This window comes from Amyelois transitella, chromosome 5 (assembly GCF_032362555.1).
Source record: "Amyelois transitella isolate CPQ chromosome 5, ilAmyTran1.1, whole genome shotgun sequence".
NCBI lineage: Eukaryota > Metazoa > Arthropoda > Insecta > Lepidoptera > Pyralidae > Amyelois > Amyelois transitella.
This window is the reverse complement of record NC_083508.1, coordinates 934639-957276: the sequence shown is the minus strand read 5'-3', so window position 1 is coordinate 957276 and position 22638 is coordinate 934639. Positions and strand designations below refer to the sequence as shown.

Sequence of the window (22638 nt, the reverse complement as noted above, 5' to 3'; positions counted from 1 at the left end):
AACATTCAAGCTGGCTTAAGTTTACTTTCTTTTCGTGTCAAGCATACAGACTGTCTTCTAGATCGTCATAATACAAGTCCTAAGTTATATCTGAACATACATACAGTCACGTCTATATCCCTTACGGGGTACACAGAGCCAACAGTCCCGAAAAGACTGAATGGCCACGATCAGCTGCTCGGCTTAATGATGGAATTGAGATCCAAATAGTGACAGGTTGCTAGCCCACCGCCTAAAAAAGGATCGATATAAAATTTTATAAGCCTATCCCTTAGTCGCCTTTTACAACATCCATGGAAAAGAGATGCAGTGGTCCTATTCGTTTTGTATTGGAACCACACGGCAAACTGAACTTCAAATATATTGCGATAAATATATAAATACTTAAATGTAATGAATAAAAATAACACAAATGGACATCGACACCGTGAATCGACCAGCTAGTTTCTTTCTCAATAGACACTCACTTTACATTACTTTTAAACGGGAACAGGCGGCCGGTCACCTACAGGTTAGGTATATATAGGATAAGGCTTATTTTCCAAACGTACAAAGGCAATATTTCCAATCTTTTCTCTTTTTCAAGCTTAGAGGTTCACTGGAGTGGTAGAAAGAGAGGGAAGATACATATTGCTTTTCAATGTAAATGTACAAAAAAATAGATTATCACGTTATCGCTTCAGCTTATGACTCACGCCACATGGCTATAGGTTCGCAAACATAAGTATGCTTTGACCTGCCCGGTTTTTAGTTTCGATGTACACGTAATTGAAATGAATATTGTCCGGCCATGTTAGTGATTGGTTATGCTGTAGGTTTATATAGTGATGTGGTTATAGGTATGAGAGATTGAAGTGTTTCATACGAATCTTTCATCAATTTCGACAACAAAATTTGGCTCTGGTGTGATTTCTGGCACCATTTCGAATAGAACCACTCCATATCTTTCCCATGGATGTCGTAAGAGGCGAATAAGGGATAGGCTTTAAACTTGGGATTCCTCGTGTAGGCATTCGAGCTATAAACAACTTTTTGAATCTCAATTCCATCACAAAGCCATACCTACAGCTGAAAGTGGCCTCTTAGTCTTTTCAAAGCGAGGTGCAATTTGAACCTGTGCCTTTCTGCGCATCACGCATTTTAACCAAAAGCCTTACAGATTCGGCCGGCAACGCTCCTTTTCACAGCTTCAATCTTATATATAAAATTCTCGTGTCACAATATTCGTTTCCGTACTCCTCCGAAACGGCTTGACCGATTCTCATGAAATTTTGCGAGCGTATTGTGTAGGTCAGAGAATCGGTCAACATCTATTTGTCATACCCCTTAGTGATAAGGGTTGTCCACCCTTAACCTTTTTTTTTAACTAGAAATTACTTGAAAAATATTTATATGGCAAAACAACGTTTGCCGGGACAGCTAGTTATTTGATAAAAATAGACATCTAGCCAGTCAATTCTGGTGTATTGTATGACAGGTTCCTTCGGATACCTAATTCAGGCAACAGATCTCCACAACAGATCATTCATACAACATATGTATATTAGTTATGACACCAATTGTATTGTTGTGGAGAAAAATTAAAGTTAATTTACCATTTGTAGCGGGAGCGATGATTCGGCTCGACCGCCACCAAAGGGAAGATCTTCCGCCAGGCTGGGGTGATGCCTGGGGAACCACGCGACAGACGATGTTGTGTCGGAGGTTGTATATATAGTTCCAATCCGTGAAATCTTTGAAATCGCGATTAAGATTCTTCGCTGCTATTGGTTGAGCGCGTCAATTTCTTCGCGATGATTGACAGTAGTTGTTTGATTGGATGTTGTGACGAGTGGCGTAGAGATGTCGCCACAGTACCATAGATTTTTTGCTCCACATCATCCCCCATATTTGTCGGCACTTGTCAAAGGGAACATTAAAATCTGGTGGAGGACCTCAATCTCAGGATCCTGCACATGTGACAGCACTTGAAACCGGGATAAAGATCCCACGGGACACCCGAGAGTATCGATTTTAAGTATGGACACATGTAGGCCTCATTAATCGATATAACGTTTACATACATACATATCGGCACGTCTATATCCCTTGCGGGGTAGATAGAGCCATCAGTCTCGAAAAGACTGAAAGGCCACGTTCAGCTGTTTGGCTTAATGATGGAATTGAGATTCAAATAGTGACAGGTCGCTAGCCCATCGCCTTCATAAAGAAATCTAAGCATAAGCATTTCCCTTAGTCGATTGATTGACTAATTTAACTGACTGATTTACTGCGTGTCTTACTGATTGACAGTGATAGACTTCGCACAGGTACGATTGGCCGTAGAATAAATCCCTAGGGAGTTTAGGGGGTCTCAAAGAGGGAAATACATACATACATATAATCACTTCTATATCCCTTGCGGGGTAGACAGGGCAGCATATTTGAAGAGACTGACAGCTGCCAGATCGTGGCCTTTCATTGTTTTCAACACTGTTGGCTCTGTTTACCCCACAAGGGATAGTGATTATAATCATGATGATTAGTCAAATATTATTAGTTGATATATTGTTAACGGCTTTATTAACATGTGTTAACTATTACAAGCTGAAATAGAAAATAAATGTTGTATTTTTCGCCAAAAACCTCCCGCAAGCAAGGATCAACTATTTTAGTTTAGTGATAAATCGTTTCCTTGTTTGTGATAGAATGATTGTATGTACAGAAAGACCATTTGGCAGACATACATACAGTCACGTTTCCATCCCTTATGTGGAAGACAGAGCCAACAGTCACGCAAAAACTGAAAGGTATCGGTCGCCGTTTGGCTTAATAATGGAATCGAGATTTAAGTCTTTTGATGACTGTTGGATCTGTCTACCCCGCAAGGGATATAGATCGTAATCACCTCTATATCCCTTGCGGGGTAGACATGTTATGTCTTAATGTTGTATGAGATTAAAAATTATTAGGCAGATAAGCAGTCAAATCCTCTCAAAGTAACTCTTCCTCGAAGTAATAAGTAATTGTTATGTGTTTCTTTATTTCAATAAATCAACAACAGTTTAATAGCATAATATCATTGTCACAGTACTTTTTTAAGCTTTTTATGTCCATTTTCAATTTAAATTTATTTTTTGATCAATTGTTTCGGCAGAAAAGGCTGATATTTCACATTAAAACATAGTATAGGTTGAAGTACAATACATATAAAGTTATGGACCTGGGAAATACTAAAATAATTATTCGCAGTAACTTTATTTATTATTTAAAGACATCAATTGATAAGGGAGTTTTCATAACATTTCTTTATTAAATAAGTCCGCCTTTTAACTGAACTACTCCATTAACTCTTCTATAACTTTAATCTATGCCCACTGTTTGTTCTAAACGGGCGCGGGGAAGCGGGGCACGCACAGATGCGCGCGCGCAGTCGGCGCCTGACACGCCATGACAGACATAAATCAATTGTCAAAACCACCAGCTCCGTATCTCGAGAGACTAATGGCGCGTGACAGCAACATGTGGACATGGCTTTATGATGTGTTATTGAGTTGATGTGTCCGCCGGCTAAAATTAGAGGAAAAGGGATAGATAGATGTGTCACTTTATAGTTGTGACATTGATTGAAAGACGGCTTCCTGAAATTATTTGATTGCTGTGTTAGGACTGGTCTTTTTGGTAAATGATTTTTGTCAGTAGTCAAAGATATGGTAATAAGGGTATCAAAGCAAGTACAATCAAAGCGTTTCTCTAATACTCTCAATGCGAAATGCCGATAACTCTTTTACATACATACATACATTTGACCACATTATATCTTTCCCATTTATATTTTTAAAGGCGACTAACAGATAGGCTGATAAGCTTGGGATTCTTCTTCTAGGCGATGGGCTAGCAACCTGTCACTATTTGAATCTCAATTCCATCATTAAGCCAAACAGCTGAACGTGGCCTATCAGACTTATCAAGACTGTTGCCTCTGTTTATCCCGTTAGAGACATAAACATGATTATTTGTATGTATCCGGTTAACTCTGCTGCTCACAAGAGGTTCTTAGTTCTCATTGTTACAGTCTCGTCATGTCCATCACATCCTAACGTAGTTCATCCACTGTACACGGCTTAATAAGCGCAAATGGCTCGAGTGGTACAAAAACTGTCGTAAAATGTGACCGTGGGAGCGATCGGTGTTGAACCCGTGACGTCAGCACCATCATTGGTTTGTTGATCGATATTGATACATACATATAATCACGTCTATATCCCTTGCGGGGTAGACAAAGCCAACAGTCTTAAAAAGACTGATAGGCCACGTTCAGCTGTTTGTCTTAATGATAGAATTGAGATTCATATAGTAAGTAATAGATTGCTAGCCTATCGCCTTAAAGAAGTATCTCAAGTTTATAAGCATATCTCTTAGTCGCCTTTAACGACATCCATAGGAAAGAGATGAAGTGGTCCTTTTCTTTTGTTTACTGTATAAACATCATATAAATAACATTCTTCTTACAGATTTGATGCTTGGTCATCTAAACACAGGTTTCTTCACAATGTCTTTCCTTACCGTAATAACATCACTTTACATTGGCATTAGCATAATATCTTCTAATTTTTTTAATCTTACGGGAGTGAAACCTCGCGCACAGCTTTATGGTTTAATGATAGAATTAGGATTCAAATTGTAGGCTGCAGGCTTTTCAGCTTTTATGTTTCAGAGTTCATCGACATAACTTCCTTATTCTTAAATTTAAGAGCTTACTCTTCTCAATGGAGTTAAGTCGAGCTTCCTCCATTCCATCTTTATTCTCTGTTATTTTTACTTTATATGTTGGTATATTGTAACGTTTACTTGCTTTATTTGAACAAAATTATTTTATTCGATCAAAATTAGATTATTTTATTCTCAACCATGAATAATAGAAATCAATGCCACTCAACGGAAAATCAAGCTTCTATAAGCTTATCTTGATGTTTCCATAAACATGTTGAAGACCGCAATCCATCCAGATGTTAAGTCTGTGGTTTTTTAATCAGCAAAACAAGTGAACGAGCCTAATCCATCTGAAGACAAATATCGTTCAAGATTCGAATCCCAGAAACTCAAGTCAAAGATTGGCTGTAATAAATTACCCTTAGGAGCAACAAAAGCATAATCTATCCTCAAAGTATGTCTGAGATTACATACACTCATACATATATGTATATAAATATAGTCTATATTCCTCCTCCCGCGGTGTAGACAGAGCCAACACCCGAAAAGACTAAAAAGCCATGTTCAGTTGCACGGCTTTATGGCGGAATTGAGATTCAAATAGTGTTGCTATCGCACCGCCTTCAAAAGGAAACCCAAGTTTATAAGCATATCCCTTAGTCGTCTTTTACGACTGGTTCTAATCTTAAGTGCCGGAAACCACACGGCATGATAACTTTAAAAGACTGATATCGAAAACCAATGACAATCTGAAAATCTTTTATCATGACCATATGTATCGAACCTGGGACCTTGAAACTCATTGGCACTTTCCCATCGCATTAAATAAACATACATTATTTCCAAAACAGTATTTATTTATACAGCCTCCATACTAAAAACACCAACATATAAACTATGTTACAGTCTAATTAACCAACTGTCTCTCCTCCGTGGCAGGTAAGTGACGTGTGACGTGACGGACGTGACGTTGACGTGGCGTGACGTTGACGTGACGTGACGCGACTGCCGTAGTAATGAAATTGTGACAGTGAAACGGGCGCGTGTCGTGAGAGGTGGCGGTAATGGCGAAAAATATACCTATTAAATAAATTAGCGCCGTGTGGTTCCCGGCACCAATAGAGAAAAGAATAGGACCACTCCAACTCTTTCCCATGGATGTCGTAAAAGGCGTCTAAGGGATTTACTTATAAAATTGAGATTCTACTTTTAGGCGACGGACTAGCGACCTGTCACTTTATATAAATCTCAATTCTATCAGTAAGCCAAACAGCTGAACGTGGCCTATCAGTATTTTCAAGACTGTTGGCGCTGTCTACCCCGCAAGGGATATAGACGTGATTATATGTATGTATGTATACCTATTAAATGCGAAAAACAAAATGTGGTTTACCTTTCTTCTAATCTTTCTGAATTTTGTTCAAGTTTTCCTGTTTTGTGGGCGTCAGGCTTACTTATTATAACCTTATTTGAGCAAGCTGAGCGTGGCCTTTCAGTGTTTTGATGACTGTTAGCTTTGTCTACCCCGCAAGGGGTGTAGACGTGACTATATGTATAATTAAGTTAAGTTACTTTGTAGCTAACTCAATTTGTGTGACTTCTTCAATTTATATTTATTTTAGGTAATTACAGTTAATTAATGTTCCATAGATACTGGTCTGGTAGCAAAAAAAAACACAATGGCCGCCAAATTCTTTTCTGACCGTGCATATTGTTAAAGTCAAACAAAGGTAAAAGGCTATTAAATTGAGGATTCTTCTTTTAGGCGATGGGCTAGCGACCTGTCACTGTCTGAAGCTGAAGGTGACCTTAGTTTTTCGAGAGTGATGGGAATAAGACAAGACGTGATTTATGTAGAAGGAAAGTGTAAAATTTCTATGACTTGGACCACACTGTAACTCATTTAACATTATCTATATCTACGAATCGACTGTAATCCATGTCAATTTGGCTCCATTGTTTGTTTTGCAATGTTAATTAGACACGTTAAAATTAGCTATGTCACATTTGAATTCGTGTCATTTTAATGTAAAAATAATCATGCGTATGTAGTAATTTGAATATGTTTTGAGTAAATTTCCGTGTGGTTCCTGGCGCCAATAGAAAAAAGAAAAGAACACTCCATCTCTTTCCTATGAATGTCGAAAAAGGCGAATAAGTGATATGCTTATAAATTTGGGATTCTTCTTTTAGGCGATGGGCTAGCGACCTGTCACTATTTGAATCTCAATTCCGTGTAAACTTACTAACAAACAATTACTAAGGCTTTCAGATGTAATGACAATCAATAAGTTTAAGTTATCCCTGCGTGGTCAAGTATATTAATGACACTCACAATTCACAAAGGCGTAACTGAGAATTTGCAAAAAAAAAATCGCAACAATTCGCTCCACCGCCCACAGATGTTACAAAGACAGTCAAATGTTACAGCAATAAATCAATTTTATAGAAAAACTAACGAAAAACACAATGCGTCCGTGCTCACATCGTCTGGATTTGCATTAGTGATTGCATTAATCATTTCACACAATTGAACCAATAGAAGCCATAAAACTCTGTATAGGCGGCCATTAATTGTCATTGACAGTTGACAGGAGGGTGGGGGGGTTGATTGACAAACGTCTCGTCACCGCGCGTCGAAATACTGTTTTGTTGTGCGTCCGAGTGATTTTTTTTTACCTTTTTCACTCAAATGATAGTTACGTGACTTGCATATTCTGTTGATGGTTTTATCGATTCTTTTTTTTTAGATTTCGCCGCGATTTTAATCGAGTCGGTCGTGAGGTGTAATGAGTACAATTTGCGCGACGATATTTCACGCTGTGAATTTTTAGGAAAGTGAATTGGCAAGGATTTTTTTTTATTTTTTTATTTTGTTGCAACAGTTTCTGACTCTGAAAGCGTAGTCTCGTTTTCATTTACTGCCATGAGCCATACCTAGGTACTTTATATATTACAAAACTTTACATAGTACTGTAACATTTGGATATATTCAAAAAGACATACCATCATGGGCAGATATACTGATGCACTAACAAGTTCTATGCTGTGATCCAAGGAAAGGATAGAGTACTTTGGGTTTTGAAACTGAGGGTGTAACTCGCGTGAAATGTAATCTCATTACAGTTACGTTTATATCCCTCGTCAGGTAGATAGAGCCATCAGTCTTGTTAAGACTGAAAGGCCAGGTTCAGCTGGCTTTATGATGGAATTGAGATTGAAATAGAGACAGGTTGCTAGCCCATCGCTACAAGAGGAATACCAAGTTTATAAGCCTATCCTCAACTCGCCTTTTACGACATCCATGGAATACATATGGTTCTATTCTAAACTGCCATGATCCACAACGGTCTCTTTATTTTTGCAAAAAATCAAGAAATTCAATGTTATCTTTAGAAGTGAGAGCAACACTGCACTGTATGAAAATTTACTGTTACAGACTACTTGTATTTATAATTTTCACCTCAATTTACGTCTGTTACTTCATACCCATTTGATTGTACTTAGAAATCATTCAGTCACGGATACGATCTCTCTGTCATTGGTAACCCTTCAAGCCATTTCGATTGAAATTAAAAAAAACTAAAAAACTACGCTTTTATTGCTAATCAAACTAAAAAATAGAAAATAAAAATTAATGACAAAGGAATTCAGTAGTAGCAAGTCGAACAATCAGTTATAGTCAGTTGTAGTAGTAATTACCTCGGATTAAAATTATAACAAAATTAAATTTATAAACAAAACAATTTAAATCAGAGTAAAAAGCGTGGGGTGCCTGATGTAGTAAATATTAAAATAATTCTATTAGCATATATTTATGACAAGAGAGTTATGAAAATGAAGTAAAATGCACCCCACGCTTTTTACTCTGATTTAAATTGTTTTGTTTATAAATTTAATTTTGTTATAATTTTAATCCGAGGTAATTACTACTACAACTGACTATAACTGATTGTTCGACTTGCTACTACTGAATTCCTTTGTCATTAATTTTTATTTTCTATTTTTTAGTTTGATTAGCAATAAAAGCGTAGTTTTTTAGTTTTTTTTAAACTATTATTTATTTTCTATTTTTTAGTTCGATTTGCAATAAAACGGGTAGTTTTTTAGTTTTTTTATACAATTATTTTTTGGAAGTTAACACTTCTAGTATAACTATCTTACTAGAAAAGACTTTCGCAACCATGCGCCCATCGCCAGCGGTTTTCACAACTAACTTTCTTAAAGTTATATGTGGCCTGATTGGATTAAATCTCATAATATTCTCATCATCATGATTCTTTTTAAGGCGATGGGCTTGCAACCTGTCACTATTTGAATCTCAATTCTATCTTAAAGCCAAATAGCTGAACGTGGCCTATCAGTCTTTACAAGACTGTTGGCTCTGTCTACCCCGCAAGGGATATAGACGTGATTATATGTATGTATGATGATTGTTAAACCCAGTTGAAAAGAATTTTATAGTGATAAATCACTGTTAATAATATTTTTGACTATCCAGCAAACGTAATAATTTTCGATTGTGGCCTTGCCAGGAATCAAACCACAAGATTAAGAGGCAGATTGATACAGGAACAAAAATATTTCAAACATACCTCCACTGCCTTTACAACCAGGAACGCAACAAAGTTTATCTGAAGACATCGTGGCACATTTGTTGTAAAATCTGTCTTTCACAAAAAAAAAACACAAACTTGGGACTCCTATCTCAAATAATAAGGTACTTTTTACAGGAGTCCTATCTCAAAATATCTGCACAACACAGTAAACACAGTCAGAGTCCAATCTCAGATGATAAAATCACACGAATATCCGGAAGAACAAAGCTCGACTCAACGGAAGATTCCAAACTCCAAATAACGACAAGTTATCAGCACAAAACAAAGTGCAAATAGGTAAATACACAGGCACCGGTAAAAAACAACAGAAAGAAAGTTTACAGGTGTTCGAATCGAATTCAATCAAAACTTACTGCAAAACTTATTTGACATAAAAAACTGTCACTCATTTTCCAAACGAGTATTACAGTGTTGCTATTATAAATAGGCAAAAGATACCTAATGTTAATTCAAGAATTGCATTAATATGTTAAATACGTATTAAATATCGCAAAGTTCTGTAGGTAGTAACTTTATTCTTGAATTTTTGTAAATTTAGTTGTTCAATTTTCATTTATTACTTTTGTTTTATTACTTATATATTTTTTATTGTTTTAAAATATTCTACTATGGTTTCTAATGGTAATTCTAAATGGAGCAATGCGATGAAATAAAGAAGCCTCAGGTTAATAGTAACATTATATGGAAATATATTACATCTCTTTTTGACTCATTATACGTCAGAACTTCTTGGTTTCTTGTATGGAGATTACTGGCACTGGTGCTATCTCTGTCTCTCTTACTCTCATACGAAGGATCTAAAAATGAATTTATTAATCCTGGCAGTTTTAATAAGGATAATGAGAAACTCTTATCAAAATATTGCATTGTCATCGGTCCTTGATACGTGTGCAAAGTTCCAAGTTGATCAGACGTTTAGAAATCAGTGAAAATTAAGCTCAAAGATTCCGTTACATACATACATACATACATACATACATACATACATACATACATACATACATACATACATACATACATACAACCCAAGCTAATAAAAGCGTAGTAATAAAACAGTGTCAGTCTGTTCTTTCGCGTCTATCACGCGGCGAAACGCGGTATCTGCAATTGTCGATCGGTGATCCTTCGTCAATTGTCAGTTGCGATGTTATCTATGACGGGCGTCACTCACTCTCGGATCCGGTCATTGAAATAAAATGTCGATTTTGTACTTACGCCCTTTTTTAGAAGCGTTTTAGGACGCGTTATGAAAGGTTCCCGTTTTTTGTTGTTATTTTGTTAGATTTTAATAGGTTACGGTGAATTATTCGAAAAAAAGGACACATTAATGGATTAAAAAGCAATTTTTGAATAAGAATAGATTGTCACTCATGTTCTTAACAGTGTTTTCCCTTTTTTTTCTGTCATCACAAAGTATTTATTTTTGACATCGTATACATATTAGGAGTATCAGCTGTTAGCTTCAAATCTCAAGGTTTTCATGCAACCCAATGCATCCAAATGAAAATAAAATGAAGAATCCCAAGTTTATAAGCCTATCCATTAGTCGCCTTTAACGACATCCATGGGAACGAAAGGTAGTGGTCCTATTCTTTTTTTTATTATTGGTGCCGGAATCCATACGTAGACAGACATAAGTACATAGTCTTTGTAATATCAATATCTCTTAGGGCATGACTTCAAAAAAAGTTTACAAACATTATGTATGTTTATAAACTTTTTTCAACGTCTCTTCAATCCCGTGCAATAGACAGAGCTAACAGTCTTTTCAATATTGAAAGTTCACTTTCAGCTGTTTGGCTTTATGACGGAATTGAGATTCAAATAGTGACAGGTTGCCAGCCCATAACCTAAAAGAAGCTTAAAATGAAAAAAAAAATTGTATCTCATATAATACATTACCAAAACAGACTCAACTTTAGAATCCTTGTGATTTCATAGTATAGATACCTTGACTAAAAAACCGATAAAACTCAAATCTATACTAATATTATAAAGCTGAAGAGTTTGTTTGTTTGTTTGAACGCGCTAATCTCAGGAACTATTGGTTCGAATTGAAATCGAGGAAGGCTTTAGGCTATATAACATCACGCTGCAACTATGAGGAGCAAAGAAATAATGGAAAATGTAAAAACAACGGGGAAAATTATTTATCCTTGAGGGCTTCAATGATGCCCAAAATAACTATTCCACGCGGACGAAGTCGCGGGCACAGCTAGTCTTATCTAATAATGCCCAGCATAAACCTGTACCAGCCAGCTACACACGGCCATAATTCCTTAGACCTTCATATTTCCATCATGTCGGCAAAAATACAGCCGGATTCATTATCAGGGCGATACATCAAGAGTGTAATGGCTCGGGGAGGGGGTTGATTCATAACCTATAAATCAATGGGTGGGGGGCTGTAATAGGCCAAATATTGTAGGGCGATCGCATGTGTTTAGTTTTGTTTTAAGGGTAGGTTTTTGGCGAGTTTTAGAGTGTAGAGACTCTCAAGGTTTAGGGTGCGTATACTACTTAGATGAAAGATGTAGTCTCTGCCTACCCCGGGATTAAAAGGCGTGATTTGATGTATGTATGTTAATTAATATACAAACATATTGTTTTTATTTTATTGAAAATATGTATTTGAATGCTCACACCAACAAATGTACATATTTATTTTAAATGTTTTCTCTGTAAGTGAAATGTAAATTTCTTTGAGAAATAAAGTTCTTTAACCACAATAAATAAATATATACGGCTCAAATTACACAGATTGAGTTAGCCTCGTAGTAAGTTCGAGACTTGTGGTACGAGATACTAACTCAACGATACTATATTTTATAATAAATCCTTATACAGATAAACATCCAAGATCCAGGCCAATCACAAAAAGTTCTTTTCTCATCAAACCCTGGCCGGGATTCGAACCCGGGACCTCCGGTGTCACAGACAGTACGTACTACTGCGCCACAGAGTCCGTTTATACTACTAAGATCAATACAGTCATAGAAATAGGAGTAGGTGAACAATACTGAAAGAGTTTAGTTAGCTGGTGGATCTTTTCTTGCCAGTGGTCGAGCTGTCAAAAATGGCTTCAAGAGTAACGAATTCCAAGTTCCAAAACACAATCTCAATATTAATTAGTTCACTCAATATCCGCCCGATTTCGCCCCAATGCGGCGCTAGTGTGAAATTCAAGAGTGCCAAATGACGTTTCTTGCATTGATATTGGCATTGTGAGTCTAGAGTAAGCCTGCTGTTTGGGCGTAGTACCAGCACGTGCCGTGTGGTTTCTGGCACCAATAAAAAAAGAATAGGACCACTCCATCTCGTTCTCATGGATGTGATAAGAGGCAACTAAGGTAGAGGCTTAAAAATTGAGATACTGTTTTTAGGCGATGGGCTAGCAACCTGTCTATATTTGAATCTCAATTCTATCATTAAGCCAAACAGCTGAACGTGGCTTTTCAGTCTTTTCAAGACTGTTAGCTCTGTCTACCCCGCAGGGGATATAAACGTGATAATATGTATGTATTTAAGTACCAGTACCCTTTTAGGGCTGGTGATGATTTTAAACAGCATTCCGTTCTATTTTTTTAAGGGGATTTTTTGTTCGTTTTGAAGAACGGAGCGTTCTGTTCTTTAAAAGGGACACGAGCCTCAAGAGGTCAGGTTCTTAAGTAGTTTGCAGCATTTTGACAAACACTAATATGTATATAATCATTACATTTAATTAAATGTATAATACCGTGAAAAAGTGCATGTGAACGCCTATTTTCTTTTTTATTTGGAATAATGTTTATAGATAAAATCAAAATTGATATATACCCAAAATTAAAATAATTTTTATTAATATTAAATTCAAATTATATGAATATGCCGAATTCTCTGACTATACATTGGTTTTTATCCGAACATAAGCCTCTGAAAAATAATCTTAATTGCTTCAGATTTTTTATTTCTACTACAACTAGGTACTCTGCCAGAGTGGTATAATTAATCTTAAGAGGTTTGTATAATTCTCTATTGATCTATGTATATTTTAGTCACCTGATGTCATTCAGGTGTCAAAAATATCAAAGGCAGTTTTAAACTGGCAAAAATTTAGACTTATAGAAAGTAAGGGGTATAAATAAAATAAACATTTAAAGTATGTAACATATATATTTCTTTGAGCTTTTAATTGCATTTTGAAATACAACATAAAATATTAAATAAGATTATTAAATTTGGTAAAATCAATATTTCAACACCATTTTTTTTTATTAAAGAATGAGCAAAAGTCTCACCAGAGCTAGCGTATACATAATATTTGTCGTATGTTTCATTATTATCGTTAAAATGATACTTTATCGATTTAAAATTTAAATATCCCACTCGCAACTCGTGACGATATATTTTATAATACGTATACAATTGAATTGTCACAGTTGACTCCGAAATTAAATAAAATACGGAAAATAATATTAACAACTTTTAAAAAATATACATTGTGATTTGAAAATTATCGATTATTTTTCGGCACGAGTTGCTGTATACATCGCGTGTTGATAAATCGTTTGAAACTTACATTAGAATGTTTACAATATTTTTTTTTATTAAATATAAAAGAGTTTTGCACTCGCATGTACCTTATATACACATCGTATAACTGAAGTTACAATGGAAGAAATCTCTCAATACATTTGAATGTTCTAAACGTATACGAATGTATATTCTTATCCTTTCAAAGAAAAACTGTATAACGTATCACTTTTAAATATATCGGTTGAGACAACCAATGCGCTGGTAAATGGTATACAATGTTCACAGACGTAGGTCACCTAACAATACGTACTTAACACTAAATAATAAATAGCTGTTATGCTGGAGCGCACCCTAGGCAGAAATTTACACTAAGGAGATATTGTGTTCTATGTCGGTTATATACAACAAGAACCTTGAGATTGTATCTCCGAGATTGCAGGCGAACGACCAAAATATACATACAACTAAAACTAATCCTTACACTGATTTACATAAAAATTAAGTAACACAATGATATTGCAACAAATTCCGAATACTGAACGGACAGACCGCACTCCCTAATAGAACACGCAGAAGGCTTGCAATTAAATTTACCTTTAGATTAGCAAAAAATATACATTTACAATAGAGATCGAATCGAAAATTTTACGACTTAATGTGACTTATATTTACAATTACCAAAATGGAATATGTACTCGTAGTGTGGAAGATGAGCGGCGCGGGGCCTCGACAACCGGTCCACTTCTAAAGGCAATATTTTCAAAATATTCTCTTAACCTACATGAACGTAAGACGTTTGGCGTATACTTAAGTCGCTAGTCGTAATTACACTAACCGAACTATGCGGTGAACTCTAACAATTACCTAAATAATTAAATTGGCAAAGAGTTTCGAAATACTTAGCGTCGCAGCGCGACCTAACCCTAGCAAGGTTTAACGTAGCAGGATATGGTATCATCACATTTGATGGCCCGTCAGACCTATGTACAGCCTACACGTATTTACTGGAGAGCTGCTTAGCGAGTTCCGTGTACTTGAGAAACTTGGAGTGGGGGCTCTCGTCGAAGGACTGCGAGGGGCTCCGCGGGTCCTGAGGAGACGCCGCATTGGACCCGCCGCTCTTGTGAGTCCCTGGGGAAGCAGCCGGCGGCGGCGCCTTCATCGGCACAGGGTCAGGCAGAGCGCCGTCCTTTACGAAATGCATCTTTGACAAATGATGCCTATAAGCACCCTTCGATATGAATGGCGTGTCGCAAAGAGCGCACTTCATAAACGAATCAGTCACCACCGCGTCGTTGCAAGCCCAGCTGAACGTTAGAATACTCGGCGGACCGGCCGGAGAAGGGGCCGGTGCGGGCGCGCGTGACGGATTTGTCTCAGTTTTGTCACACAATTTCTGCAGAGCAGCTAAAGGGTGGCTACCTCCACGACGAGACGAACTAGGCTCGTTTGAAGACCCACCCCCGGCTAAATTATCAAACATAGAAGACAAGGCACCTAGACTAGATGCCGGCTTTCTATCAGCGCCGGGAGTGTTAGCTGAACGATCACTTGCTGGGCTCCGAGGACTTGCAGCTGGACTCGGATCTTCACTTTCGCGTTTAGGCACAGCTTTAATTTCCTCGGTCGAGCTGCTTGGCCTCGGTGGCTCTTCTTCATCCTCCACCTCAGTTTTGACTCGCACCGGCTGATTACTTAAATCTACTCCATTTTCACGCTCTTCCTCTTCAGGGACCTCCCTTTTTATCCGAACATCGGAAGGGCGGTCCTCAGAAGCAGGAGTTTGGGAGCCGCGAGTATCAGGTGTCGTACGAGGAGTCATATGATACGCATCGAGCTTCCTATCTGGAGTTAGAGATTCTACCCTACTGCCGCCTCGCTCTGACATTGAACTAGATTCGCTGCCACTGCGCTCGCGACGACCGTATCCCTGTTGGTGATGGTAGTTTCTCAACATATTCATCGTTTGCGGATCTACTAGTGGCTTTGTATAGTCTACACTCTCATCTATACCTAATCTTTTCAGAATACTAGAACCGATCGGGGCATGGGATGCTCCAGCGGGCATCCCTGGGAGCGAATGTCGTGATCGAGTGTCGAAGCTTTTTTCTATCAATTGTTCTATGGCATTGAGAACCGAAGGCGACGAGCTCTTATCATTGCTCGCATTGGGATCTTTGGAACTCGGGGAGGAATCATTCACGGATGATGGAGAGCGGTGATGAGCCGAGCCAGGGCTAGGCAGCTCTTCGTTGATGCTCTTACGACCATCGCGGCTGGTCGGGGTCACATGCCCGGGTACATCAGGAGGGATGATATTGTTCGAAAGAAGAGCACTCTTTAGAAAATTCCTTTGGCTATTTGACATAGGCGCGCCTATGCATTGGCGGATATGTTCAACAAACACAGCAGTCTCAATTTTATCTCCACATTTCTCGCAAGTGATACGGCTACCTGCACCGAAGTCCCTAATCGGTTTCCCCATGGGAACCCCATTTCCTTCCCCGTTTTTGAACTCGTGTTGCGCTCGTTCCAATTCAAGAAGTTTCCTAACTGGTAAAGATTTCTTTCTCTTTTCGCGAGTTTGTCGACGCCTACCCCCACTTTCTGTGATCGATCTCATGATGTGTTCTTTGTAATGAGAATTCTTTACCATATGATTGCTCAATTCTTTCAAGGAACTAAACGCTTGGTCGCAAACCTTACAAGTTAAAACTGCGCTAACATGACTACTAGTGCCGGTCGTCGGCGGGGCAGCGGGGGCCCCGGGGCCGCTCGAATTAGAACCTTTCGCTTCGTCTGACGATTTCCAAGATATAATTTGTTCCTGAGATATAATATTAGTATAATGTTGCGTTCTTTGCATGTGGCTCGTCATTTCAGCCAGCGATCGGAAACTTTCAGCGCACCACATACATTTCAATATCTGCCTAGTCTGTTCGGCTCCCTTACCTAACCATACATCCTGACCGCGGACTAGCTTTCTAGGAATCGGCATATTTTCCTTAATTAGCATATTTAAATCGCTCTGGTTTGGTTTCGATGAGCCACTGGAAGATGAAGAGTTGTGGGAAGGCGTAGATGGCGAACTAGACGGTGGTTGCAAAGAGGGTGGGATGGGAGCACCTGATGATGGAGGTACAGGCACGTTGACACCACAGTGCTTCGCTTCTTTCATATGTACAGTGAGGTCAGCCAGTGAATTGAAACTCTTCTTACACCAGACGCATTTGAGAACATCCTTTGTTTGGTCAGCTCCTTTGTTTAACCAGTGTGATTGCCAAGCGGAGTGTCTGGCTGCAGCATTGGGGGCAAGCCCAGCACCTAGAGCAGCACTTTGCACAGATCGGAATAACTCTTCGCCCCCTAACCGGCTCAGTTCGCTCATCTTTTCCAATGCTTTAGTTGCGTCACTAGGCGTTGGAACACCATGTTTTAATTTACCATTCCAGTCGGCTGGCACTCCGCCTTTTGGAGAAAGGCTCGCAGCAGCTACAGCGGCTGCAAAATATGGCAAATGTGGGGCTACCGGTGTCGTCCACGGCGATGGACTGGGCTTAAACTCTGCTGTCCTAGAACTTTTCCTTGTAGGGACAGGAGACGGTGAATCCTCCGGCCCTCTCTTTCTTGTGCCAACCGACAAATCAAGCGGACCGTTTTCATTCTTACTGAGATTGACGGCGTCATCGTCCTCATCGTCGTGGGGCGAGTCGCTGCGCTTCGTGCTGAAGTCGAGTACAGCGTCAGCGCGATCCGAGTCCGTCATGTCTTCTTGACAAGACATGAGGAGTCGTTGCTGTGCTGCTGCGGCGGCTGCCGCGCCGAGATAGGCGGCGACGGCTGCGGAGTGCGGTGGCAGGAGGGCAGCGGGTAGTGCCGCTGGGAGGGCGGCGGTGAGCGCGGCGGGGAGGGGGAGGCCGGGCCCGCTCCTCCCGGAATACACCGAGTCATTTGAGGGACAGCGCGGCGCGCCTGACGACTCCCGCGACAGACATCTCGGACTCTCCCTGTGGACAATGAAATACGTAACTTTAGATAACAAGATTCAATACAAATTGACATAATCTGGTTATGTAGATAGGTACTTATTCTTACAAAGACTCGTCAAAAAATTAAAGATCTTAAAAGTAGCCAGATCAAGTTTTATTTTATAAGGTTATTGTTCCAATGATTAAGTTCGGTAAGACATTTTCCTTAGTCGTTAATAAACATACAAAAACTAAATAAAAGTAAGGCGAGATAAATATTTCCTCAACAATATTGAAACAAATACTAATCAAGTGGGTATTAATCCCTATAGGTGACATTACGATGACTAAAGTCAATATTAAAAATTGATTGCGTTTATCTTGGTAAATTGACATTCATTGCAGGCCACATATGATGATGTTATCCACAATCAATGATTTATTGATTCAATTCTATTTAAAACAAATAAACTGATCTGCAATTATCTTTATAATCTATCAGTATTCATATGATTCGAAAATGTATTAATCCTTACTATAAAATACGTTGAATTCGACAGAAACATGATATTTTCGTATTAAAAACATATTTCAAACGAGTTTAATTCATATTCTCCTCGATCCTAATAAATTAAAACTTATTGAAATATTTGACTCGCTCGCTAGAACTTTCTGGCGAGAGGCAAGTTCGAAATATTGATGACCATAAAAACATTATTGACGTCGATTCAAAATGGACACCAGATACTTTAATCAGTCACCGCCATAACAAAAACCAGAAAAACAATAAAGAAGTCACGAACTTGTTATGAAAAAACAAAACAACTCAACTCGTATTAGTCTCCATTAAAATTCAACCACAAAAAGTTACAAACCAAATAAATCTATTACAAATAAAAGTAGAATTGATACATTTCAAATTAATTAAAACAATACAACACTTGAACAAATGTGAAACCTTACCTCACGTGGTCGGGCTCGACGATCATTTTGGACCAAATCTTTTCAATATATCCGTAACGAAACTCGTCGGAAAACTCGCGGATCCATCAAATATCACTATCCAAATAGACGTACACCATTTAAATAAGACAACTGATTCTCCAGAAAGAGGTTGCAACTCGAAAACGTCGCGAAAGACGCGCCGCGGCACCGGCGGTCGGGAGGGAAGTGCGCGATGCCTGCGGCGGCGGCGACGGTCCCGCGTGGAATGAGACGCGGCGTGATTTACGACCCGCCTGCAGCGCCCCCGCCCCGCACGCCCCTCGCTAGAGCAGGACAGCCGCGAACGCTAACGGAGCCAGAAACGAATAGAACAGAGACGGCGATACGTATTCCGCTTCGAGGGGTGGTGCGCTGCGTAATGCAAGCGTGCGTGCGATGCGCGAGGTGGACGTGCAGTGACGGCTGACGGGCGATCGGTTTGATGACAGCCGCCTGACACAGCAGCTATCGCGGAGCTAACTCGTAACTCCAATGAAAAACGCACCGAACATCCTTGACGGCCAATAGGCACGGTGTACACTTTTGACGACTTTAGAAATGAAATTTTCTCAGACGTATACGCTGGCCTCGCCACAGTCCGAGTCTCTGGGGCTTAGGGAAGATTACTCGGACGGGGTTGACGGCGCTGACAAGGAAATGGCGCGTTAACAAAACGCCGAGACGAGTCCTTTTAACAGACAGGGGACGAGGAGGGATTTACGCGCATCATGAACAGATTTCCTGCTTTGACAAAGGAAAATATTTCAAGTTTATTTATTTTACGAGGGTAAACGAAAACCTCACGCCCATTGACAATATAAATGCCAATGCGTGAGAGTGCTGGAAGTACTATATGACAGGGAAAAGTATCTTTCAAACAACATCGATTCGGACCGCACAAAAATCCTTTCAACTGTCACTGCCTTAAAATTAACTTTCCAACAAATAGTCGACTCAGTCAAAAACTGTCAGTCATCTAGGCACTAATAACGTCGACGGTGATTTGACGAAAGCCCGAAATCATACCCGGGACAAAGTTTCCGAAGTTTCGAACGAAATCGCCAGCTGTTTATAGCTTCCTATAAGCATTAGTCGGGTGCGGGTCAATCAATCACTCGCGTTTATGTGACAGGTATATAGCGTTCTCTTTCCAACACGCAAACATTGACGCGATAGAAAATAACCAGCCTGAGACACAAAAAATATCGATGTTCTATTTGACAGTTTGGATGCAGTCGGAAACAATGTGTGCTCCGATAAATTTTTCTCCGCTCTGTGAGCTGAGCTTCGGAATTGGGACGATGGAAGGCGTGTGCGCGAAGTTTTACATAGTAGCGTGTCCGCCACCTGACTCTTTGAATAATTACGCAGTTACAACATGAATTTTTAAACACCGTATGGTTCCCGGCACCAATACAAAAAAGAATAGGACCACTCTATCTCTTTCCCATGGATTTTGTAAAAGGCGACTAAAGGAAAAGCTTACACACTTGGGATTCTTTTATAAGAGATGGGCTAGCAACCTGTCACTATTTGAATCTCAATTCTATCATTAAGCCAAATAGCTGAGCGTGGCCATTCAGTCTTTTCAAGACTGTTGGCTCTGTCTACCCCGCAAGGGATATAGACGTGATCATATGTACTTATGTATGTATTTTTAAACAGACACACATGTGTGAAGCAATAACTATACCTCGCTAATCGTCCAAAACACGTGATAGGTTCAGATACGGCTTATTTGATACATCGTAAATCATGCTGCAGATAATAACCACACCACAACAAGAAATCTATCAAATAAATTATGTATTTATCGGTAAAATATAGGCAACACTAATAGAAATGACATAAGTGATGATAAACGGATTAATATAGTTAGCATGCTCAAACAACATGAAAATGATACCAGTTCGTAGCGTACTTAATTCCTAAGCCACTTCTAACATTTACTTTAGCGATTGGCTAATACCACTCTCATATACTTAGTGTGAAATTCAGATTAAAACTATACAAGGTAGGTATGTTGTTGTAAATTAAAAAGTACCTATTATAAAAATATTCACGTTTCATCATTCATATCTTTGTAAGACTTTCTTAGTCTTAGAATAAGTAGGCCTCTACTTATAAAAATGAATTTAAACTAAGCGTTCGCCGCGAATTTAGACCTCGCGATAACTTGAAAATCTCAAAAACTATTCAACCGATTTTGATGCCCATCGAACTTAAAACTTCTATTGACATATCCTACAAACAGCCCGACGACGGTTCAAGAGTTATCGCGTTACGAATATATACATAAAAAAATGTATTTTCGTCCCAAGTCGATTGGTTACACCTGACTCGTTCAAAGATATATACATAATTATCAAATAATATGATCTAATAATATAATATGATGATCTAAATATATGAAGTTATTATTAGTTTCTTAAAAATATCCCATAGAAAAACAAGGTCCATGTGCAAATAAAATAAATGAAAGTTTTGAGAACAATGAAAAAAATCTGTCATCTGAAAAAAACACCTTGACCAAAATATTTATCACAGATAAAAGAATCTGTGAGCCATCATTAGGAACTTAAGCGCACCAAAAGTTCAACCTTCATCGATTCAAAATCTAAACAATAGACCCTCAGGGTGGAACTACTCTGCAGAGAATGTTTATGATTGATGAAGTCGCTTCACAGCGGCTAATTGACAGTGATGGAACAGCGAACCAACAGAGCTAGCCAACGTGAATGTTGAACAAAACAAAATTTACAATCCACAAGCACATGCTCTTGAGAATAAAGACTATAATTCTATAAAAACTAATTCAACAGACGCAAATAAACACACGCCAACAGTAGTACCTGCCTCACCGGACGCACCTAGATAATGCGGATCATTTTAATTTTTACCTCAAAACAACTGATTTTAATTATCTTGTCTGCGTTATAATTAATGCCTTTAATAATACCGGAACAATAGTTTCACTAAGAAATGACGCATTCAATATGAGAATAAATGATATTTGCGTGGTGTCAATTGAACTCATAATTTCTGCTGAATTGATAGACAATGCCACGCATGACAGATATGTATAGCCGTTAATTCGTTCCAATTAAAGTTTCATTGAAATTATTGCTGTAGAACATGCTTTGAGGCACCTGAGTCAATAGTTATATCGACTGCAATTAGTGAAGCATCTCAAAACTAATCAAATACAATAAATCGTTGGAAAGTTAAATACCTACTTCATGAAAACAATTGTCGCTCATGTGTATTACGCGTTTTTGCAATGTAATAAATTATGTGGACAAATTGAGACTAATTAACAAGACAAAAGTAACATACAACTAATTAACATAGGTACTTACAATAATTCAGTTTTTAAAATTTCGTATAAAAATTTTAAATATTGAAACTGTGTTTACGATTAATTCGCTCTATAACTGAAAATCGAATTTAATATAGTCGAACGTTTTGTCTTTGTTATGTGACTTATGAATTAATGAGTTTACCAAAACTTTGCCCTACAATAGATAAAATACATGTGATTAATCAATTATTTACTTCGAAATCAGATATAATGTATCCGCTTCAGATAGAAATCATAAAATTAGTTGATTCACGTATTTATCAATCATCTGCTTACCCATTGCAATCAATTTGATGGATCATTTGGTTTTCATGGCCAAAAATAGTCACGCACGAGTCATATGGATTGTCATTCACAGTTGGAGAGCGAGAATTGATGAACTGTCATATGAGAGATTCTGGATCGTTTCAACTGGCAATATCCTCTATAACTGTCACTATCGTATGTCCATTCATTTCTTCGACTTCATCAATTTAGTATTGAATCATTATGGTATTAA

The 22638-nt window shown here is 38.4% G+C and overlaps 1 protein-coding gene across 3 annotated transcripts in view; it reads right to left on the bottom strand.

Moving 5' to 3' along the window:
• Positions 1–13443: 13443 nt before the first annotated feature.
• The window catches only part of LOC106138973 (protein tiptop), a 291587-nt gene continuing 282392 nt past the window's right edge, over positions 13444–22638 (bottom strand). Inside the window, exons 1-2 of one of the 3 annotated variants that reach the window (XM_060954862.1) lie at positions 22138–22251; positions 13444–17833 (exon numbers count right to left, since the gene is read on the bottom strand). In XM_060954862.1, the coding sequence (XP_060810845.1) occupies positions 14818–17610 (2793 nt within the window). In that variant the 5' untranslated portion in view covers positions 17611–17833; positions 22138–22251 and the 3' untranslated portion in view covers positions 13444–14817. Of the gene's footprint in view, positions 17834–18757; positions 19205–22137; positions 22252–22638 lie in introns of those variants that run through there. The other 2 variants (XM_013340311.2, XM_013340296.2) reach the window with 2 other exon arrangements.